At 55.6% G+C, this 7,500-nt stretch overlaps 1 protein-coding gene across 3 annotated transcripts in view; it reads right to left on the bottom strand.

Moving 5' to 3' along the window:
* LOC135533582 (TBC1 domain family member 1-like) overlaps positions 1-7,500 on the bottom strand; it is a 32,637-nt gene that overhangs the window by 23,550 nt on the left and 1,587 nt on the right. Inside the window, exon 2 of one of the 3 annotated variants that reach the window (XM_064960871.1) lies at positions 4,051-4,209. In XM_064960871.1, coding sequence (XP_064816943.1) covers positions 4,051-4,209 — 159 coding nt within the window. Of the gene's footprint in view, positions 1-443; positions 483-556; positions 597-4,050; positions 4,210-7,500 lie in introns of those variants that run through there. The other 2 variants (XM_064960873.1, XM_064960872.1) reach the window with 2 other exon arrangements.

The raw sequence follows: 7,500 nt of genomic DNA, 5'->3' as shown, positions 1-7,500 counted from the left end.
GCATGTGATGTGTGTGTAAAGGAGGAAATGAGGTCACCTGACTGACAACATTAGTCAACAGTCAGGAAGTGTGTTTGTTTCAAGTTAAACCAGGTTAACATCATCACTCAGTCAGGCATTAGTCAACAGAAAGGAGGATGTGCTGTAGGGTGTAGGGTGCAGTGTGTAGTGTAGGGTCTCAACCAGGTCTAGTGTGCAGGGTGTAGTGTGTAGGATGTAGTGTGTAGGGTGTAGTGTATAGTGTTGGCTGTAGTGTATAGTGTGTAGTGTGTAGGGTGTCGTGTGTAGGGTGTAGTGTGTAGGGTGTAGTGTGTAGGATGTAGTGTGTAGGATGTAGTGTGTAGGGTGTCGTGTGTAGGGTGTAGTGTATAGTGTGTAGGGTGTCGTGTGTAGGGTGTAGTGTATAGTGTGTAGGGTGTAGTGTGTAGGGTGTAGGGTCTCACCCAGGTCTATGAGGATGGCGTGCTGTAGGGTGTAGGGTGTAGTGTATAGGGTGTAGGGTGTAGTGTGTAGGGTGTAGTGTATAGGGTATAGGGTGTAGGGTGTAGTGTCTCACCCAGGTCTATGAGGATGGCGTGCTGTTGGGTGTAGTGTGTAGGGTGTAGTGTATAGGGTGTAGTGTATAGGGTGTAGTGTATAGGGTGTAGTGTGTAGGGTGTAGTGTATAGGGTGTAGGGTGTAGTGTGTAGGGTATAGGGTGTAGTGTATAGGGTGTAGGGTCTCACCAGGTCTATGAGGATGGCGTGCTGTAGGGTGTAGTGTGTAGTGTGTAGTGTGTAGGGTGTAGGGTCTCACCCAGGTCTATGAGGATGGCGTGCTGTAGGGTGTAGTGTATAGGGTGTAGTGTATAGGGTGTAGTGTGTAGTGTATAGGGTGTAGGGTGTGGGGTCTCACCAGGTCTATGAGGATGGCGTGCTGTAGGGTGTAGGGTGTAGTGTGTAGTGTGTAGGGTGTAGGGTCTCACCCAGGTCTATGAGGATGGCGTGCTGTAGGGTGTAGTGTATAGGGTGTAGTGTATAGGGTGTAGTGTATAGGGTGTAGTGTATAGCGTGTAGTGTATAGGGTGTAGTGTATAGGGTGTAGGGTATAGGGTGTAGTGTGTAGGGTGTAGGGTCTCACCCAGGTCTATGAGGATGGCGTGCTGTAGGGTGTAGTGTGTAGTGTATAGGGTGTAGGGTATAGGGTGTAGGGTATAGGGTGTAGTGTATAGGGTGTAGGGTGTAGGGTGTAGTGTGTATTGTATAGGGTGTAGTGTGTATTGTATAGGGTGTAGTGTATAGGGTGTAGGGTGTAGGGTCTCACCCAGGTCTATGAGGATGGCGTGCTGTAGGGTGTAGTGTGTAGGGTGTAGGGTGTAGTGTGTAGTGTGTATTGTATAGGGTGTAGGGTGTAGTGTGTATTGTATAGGGTGTAGTGTATAGGGTGTAGGGTATAGTGTGTAGGGTGTAGGGTCTCACCCAGGTCTATGAGGATGGCGTGCTGTAGGGTGTAGTGTGTAGGGTGTAGGGTATAGGGTGTAGTGTGTAGTGTGTATTGTATAGGGTGTAGGGTGTAGTGTGTATTGTATAGGGTGTAGTGTATAGGGTGTAGGGTATAGGGTGTAGGGTGTAGGGTGTAGTGTGTAGGGTGTAGGGTCTCACCCAGGTCTATGAGGATGGCGTGCTGTAGGGTGTAGTGTGTAGGGTGTAGTGTGTAGGGTGTAGGGTATAGGGTGTAGGGTGTAGGGTGTAGGGTCTCACCCAGGTCTATGAGGATGGCGTGCTGTTGGGTGTAGGGTGTAGTGTGTAGTGTGTAGGGTGTAGTGTGTAGGGTGTAGTGTGTAGGGTGTAGGGTGTAGTGTATAGGGTGTAGTGTATAGGGTGTAGGGTGTCACCCAGGTCTATGAGGATGGCGTGCTGTAGGGTGTAGTGTGTAGGGTGTAGTGTGTATTGTATAGGGTGTAGGGTGTAGGGTGTAGTGTGTATTGTATAGGGTGTAGTGTGTAGTGTGTAGGGTGTAGTGTATAGGGTGTAGTGTATAGGGTGTAGTGTATAGTGTGTAGTGTATAGGGTGTAGGGTATAGGGTGTAGGGTGTCACCCAGGTCTATGAGGATGGCGTGCTGTAGGGTGTAGTGTGTAGGGTGTAGTGTATAGGGTGTAGTGTGTAGGGTGTAGTGTATAGGGTGTAGTGTATAGGGTGTAGTGTATAGGGTGTAGTGTGTATTGTATAGGGTGTAGGGTGTAGTGTGTATTGTATAGGGTGTAGTGTGTAGGGTGTAGGGTGTAGTGTGTATTGTATAGGGTGTAGGGTCTCACCCAGGTCTATGAGGATGGCGTGCTGTAGGGTGTAGGGTATAGTGTGTAGGGTGTAGGGTGTAGGGTCTCACCCAGGTCTATGAGTATGGCGTGCTGTAGGGTGTAGTGTGTAGGGTATAGGGTGTAGGGTCTCACCCAGGTCTATGAGGATGGCGTGCTGTAGGGTGTAGGGTGTAGTGTGTAGGGTGTAGGGTATAGGGTGTAGGGTGTCACCCAGGTCTATGAGGATGGCGTGCTGTAGGGTATAGGGTGTAATTTATAGGGTGTAGTGTATAGGGTGTAGGGTGTAGGGTCTCACCCAGGTCTATGAGGATGGCGTGCTTGTAGGGTATAGGGTGTAATTTATAGGGTGTAGTGTATAGGGTGTAGGGTGTAGGGTATAGGGTGTAATTTATAGGGTGTAGTGTATAGGGTGTAGTGTGTAGGGTATAGGGTGTAGGGTATAGTGTGTAGGGTGTAGGGTCTCACCCAGGTCTATGAGGATGGCGTGCTGTAGGGTGTAGTGTGTAGGGTATAGGGTATAGGGTGTAGTGTATAGGGTGTAGGGTGTAGGGTCTCACCCAGGTCTATGAGGATGGCGTGCTGTAGGGTGTAGTGTATAGGGTATAGGGTGTAGTGTATAGGGTGTAGGGTGTAGGGTGTAGGGTCTCACCCAGGTCTATGAGGATGGCGTGCTGTAGGGTATAGGGTGTAGTGTATAGGGTGTAGTGTATAGGGTGTAGGGTGTAGTGTATAGGGTGTAGGGTGTAGTGTATAGGGTGTAGGGTGTAGTGTATAGGGTGTAGGGTGTAGTGTATAGGGTGTAGGGTGTAGTGTATAGGGTGTAGGGTGTAGTGTATAGGGTGTAGGGTGTAGGGTATAGGGTGTAGGGTGTAGGGTCTCACCCAGGTCTATGAGGATGGCGTGCTGTAGGGTGTAGTGTATAGGGTGTAGGGTCTCACCCAGGTCTATGAGGATGGCGTGCTGTAGGGTATAGGGTGTAGTGTATAGGGTGTAGGGTGTAGGGTCTCACCCAGGTCTATGAGGATGGCGTGCTGTAGGGTGTAGTGTGTAGGGTGTAGGGTGTAGGGTCTCACCCAGGTCTATGAGGATGGCGTGCTGTAGGGTGTAGTGTGTAGGGTGTAGGGTCTCACCCAGGTCTATGAGGATGGCGTGCTGTAGGGTGTAGGGTGTAGGGTGTAGGGTGTAGGGTCTCACCCAGGTCTATGAGGATGGCGTGCTGTAGGGTGTAGGGTGTAGGGTGTAGGGTGTAGTGTATAAAGTGTAGTGTATAGGGTGTAGGGTGTAGGGTATAGGGTGTAGGGTGTAGTGTGTAGGGTGTAGGGTCTCACCCAGGTCTATGAGGATGGCGTGCTGTAGGGTGTAGGGTGTAGGGTGTAGGGTGTAGGGTGTAGGGTCTCACCCAGGTCTATGAGGATGGCGTGCTGTAGGGTGTAGGGTGTAGGGTGTAGTGTATAAAGTGTAGGGTGTAGTGTATAGGGTGTAGGGTGTAGGGTGTAGTGTGTAGGGTGTAGGGTCTCACCCAGGTCTATGAGGATGGCGTGCTGTAGGGTGTAGGGTGTAGGGTGTAGGGTATAGGGTGTAGGGTGTAGGGTGTAGGGTGTAGGGTGTAGGGTATAGGGTGTAGGGTGTAGGGTGTAGGGTCTCACCCAGGTCTATGAGGATGGCGTGCTGTAGGGTGTAGGGTGTAGGGTATAGGGTGTAGGGTATAGGGTGTAGGGTGTAGGGTGTAGGGTGTAGGGTGTAGGGTCTCACCCAGGTCTATGAGGATGGCGTGCTGTTGGGAGGTCAGTTGTTTCAGCAGTTCTTTATAAGGCCTGTTGTCAGATGGAGATCTGACAGGAACCGGGTGTCTCAATACAAACTGTTCTGACAGGAACTTCCACACCTCTCCTCTGTACTGTCTAGGAACTCCTGGGGAGGGACGGGAGGGGGGGGGGAGGGGGAGGAGGAGGGAGAGAGAGAGAGGGAGAGATGGGGAGGAGGAGGGAGAGATGGGGAGGAGGAGGGAGAGATGGGGAGGAGGAGTGAGAGATGGGGAGGAGGAGAGAGAGATAGAGAGGAGGAGAGAGAGATGGAGAGGGAGAGATGGGGAGGAGGAGGGAGTATGGAGAGGGAGAGATGGGGAGGAGGAGGGAGAGATGGAGAGGAGGGAGAGAGAGAGAGGGAGAGATGGGGAGGAGGAGGGAGAGATGGAGAGGAGGGAGAGAGAGAGAGGGAGAGATGGGGAGGAGGAGGGAGAGATGGGGAGGAGGAGGGAGAGATGGAGAGGGAGAGATGGGGAGGAGGAGGGAGTGAGAGATGGAGAGGGAGAGATGGGGAGGAGGAGGGAGAGATGGGGAGGAGGGAGAGAGAGAGAGAGAGAGATGGGGAGGAGGAGGGAGAGAGAGAGAGAGGGAGAGATGGGGAGGAGGAGGGAGAGATGGAGAGATGGGGAGGAGGAGGGAGAGATGGAGAGGGAGAGATGGGGAGGAGGAGGGAGAGATGGAGAGGGAGAGATGGGGAGGAGGGGAGGGAGAGATGGAGAGGGAGAGATGGGGAGGAGGAGGGAGAGATGGAGAGGGAGAGATGGGGAGGAGGGGAGAGAGAGAGGGAGAGATGGGGAGGAGGAGTGAGAGATGGAGAGGGAGAGATGGGGAGGAGGAGGGAGAGATGGAGAGGGAGAGATGGGGAGGAGGAGGGAGAGAGAGAGGGAGAGATGGGGAGGAGGAGGGAGAGATGGGGAGGAGGAGGGAGAGATGGGGAGGGAGAGATGGGGAGGAGGAGGGGTGAGATGGGGAGGAGGGAGAGATGGGGAGGAGGAGGGAGAGATGGGAGAGGAGGAGGAGAGATGGAGGGGAGGGAGAGAGATGGAGAGGGAGAGATGGGGAGGAGGAGGGAGAGATGGGAGGGAGAGATGGGGAGGAGGGGAGAGAGGAGAGGGAGAGATGGGGAGGAGGAGGGAGAGATGGGGAGGAGGAGGGAGAGATGGGGAGGAGGAGGGAGAGATGGAGAGGGAGAGATGGGGAGGAGGAGGGAGAGATGGAGAGGGAGAGATGGGGAGGAGGAGGGAGAGATGGAGAGGGAGAGATGGGGAGGAGGGAGAGGGTGGAGGGAGAGATGGGGAGGAGGAGGGAGAGATGGAGGGAGGAGGGAGAGATGGGGAGGGAGATGGGGAGGAGGAGGAGGGAGAGATGGGGAGGAGGGAGAGATGGGGAGGAGGGGAGGGAGAGATGGGAGAGGAGGAGGGAGAGATGGAGAGGAGGAGAGAGATGGAGAGGAGGGTGAGTGAGAGGATGGAGAGGGAGAGATGGGGGGAGGAGGGAGAGATGGAGAGGGAGAGATGGGGAGGAGGAGGGAGAGATGGAGAGGGAGAGATGGGGAGGAGGGGAGAGATGGAGAGGAGAGATGGGGAGGAGGAGGGAGAGATGGAGAGTGAGAGATGGGGAGGAGGGTGTAGGAGAGAGAGAGGGAGAGATGGGGAGGAGGAGGGAGAGATGGGGAGGAGGAGGGGAGAGATGGGGAGGGAGATGGGGAGGAGGAGGGAGAGATGGGGAGGAGGAGGGAGAGATGGGGAGGTGAGAGAGAGATGGAGAGGTCTCAGAGAGATGGAGAGGATGGCGTGAGATGGAGAGGAGAGAGAGAGATGGAGAGGAGGAGGGAGTGATGGAGAGGGAGAGATTGGGGAGGAGGGAGAGATGGCGAGCTGGAGGGTGGGGAGGAGGGAGGGAGAGTGATGGGGAGGAGGGAGAGATGGGGAGGAGGATGGAGAGATGGAGGGGAGGGAGAGGAGATGGAGAGGAGGAGAGAGAGAGGGGAGGAGGAGGATGGAGATGGAGGGAGGGGATAGAGATGAGTGGAGGGGAGAGGAGATGGGAGGAGGAGGGAGTGATGGAGAGGGAGAGCGTTGGGGAGGAGGGAGAGAGGAGATAGGGTGGAGAGATGGGGAGGAGGAGGGAGAGATGGGGAGGAGGAGGGAGAGATGGAGAGGGAGAGATGGGGAGGAGGGAGAGAGAGGAGGGAGAGATGGGGAGGAGGAGGGAGAGATGGAGAGGGAAAGATGGGGAGGAGGAGGGAGAGATGGAGAGGGAGAGATGGGGAGGAGGAGGAGAGGAGAGGGAGAGATGGGGAGGAGGAGGGAGAGATGGAGAGGGAGAGATGGGGAGGAGGAGGGAGAGATGGAGAGGGAGAGATGGGGAGGAGGAGGGAGAGATGGAGAGGGAGAGATGGGGAGGAGGGAGAGAGAGAGGGAGAGATGGGGAGGAGGAGTGAGAGATGGAGAGGGAGAGATGGGGAGGAGGAGGGAGAGATGGAGAGGGAGAGATGGGGAGGAGGAGGGAGAGAGTGAGAGGGAGAGATGGGGGAGGAGGAGGGAGAGATGGGGAGGAGGAGGGAGAGATGGGGAGGGAGAGATGGGGAGGAGGAGGGAGAGATGGGGAGGAGGGAGAGATGGGGAGGAGGAGGGAGAGATGGAGAGGAGGAGGGAGAGATGGAGAGGAGGAGAGAGAGATGGAGAGGGAGAGATGGGGAGGAGGAGGGAGAGATGGAGAGGGAGAGATGGGGAGGAGGGAGAGAGAGAGAGAGGGAGAGATGGGGAGGAGGAGGGAGAGATGGGGGGAGGAGGGAGAGATGGGGAGGAGGAGGGGAGATGGAGAGGGAGAGATGGGGAGGAGGAGGGAGAGATGGAGAGGGAGAGATGGGGAGGAGGAGGGGGAGGATGGAGGGGAGATGGGGAGGAGGGAGAGAGAGAGAGAGAGGGAGAGATGGGGAGGAGGAGGGAGAGATGGGGAGGAGGAGGGAGAGATGGGGAGGGAGAGATGGGGAGGAGGAGGGAGAGATGGGGGAGGAGGGAGAGATGGGGAGGAGGAGGGAGAGATGGAGAGGAGGAGAGAGAGATGGAGAGGGAGAGATGGGGAGGAGGAGGGAGAGATGGAGAGGGAGAGATGGGGAGGAGGAGGGAGAGATGGAGAGGGAGAGATGGGGAGGAGGAGGGAGAGATGGAGAGGGAGAGATGGGGAGGAGGAGGGAGAGATGGAGAGATGGAGAGTGAGAGATGGGGAGGAGGGAGAGAGAGAGAGAGAGGGAGAGATGGGGAGGAGGAGGGAGAGATGGGGAGGAGGAGGGAGAGATGGGGAGGGAGAGATGGGGAGGAGGAGGGAGAGATGGGGAGGAGGAGGGAGAGATGGGGAGGAGGAGAGAGAGATGGAGAGGAGGAGAGAGAGATGG

Source organism: Oncorhynchus masou, unplaced genomic scaffold (genome assembly GCF_036934945.1).
Source record: "Oncorhynchus masou masou isolate Uvic2021 unplaced genomic scaffold, UVic_Omas_1.1 unplaced_scaffold_2476, whole genome shotgun sequence".
In the NCBI taxonomy this organism is placed as follows: domain Eukaryota; kingdom Metazoa; phylum Chordata; class Actinopteri; order Salmoniformes; family Salmonidae; genus Oncorhynchus; species Oncorhynchus masou.
Note: the sequence above shows the minus strand (reverse complement) of the source record. Positions and strands in the feature narration are given on the sequence as shown.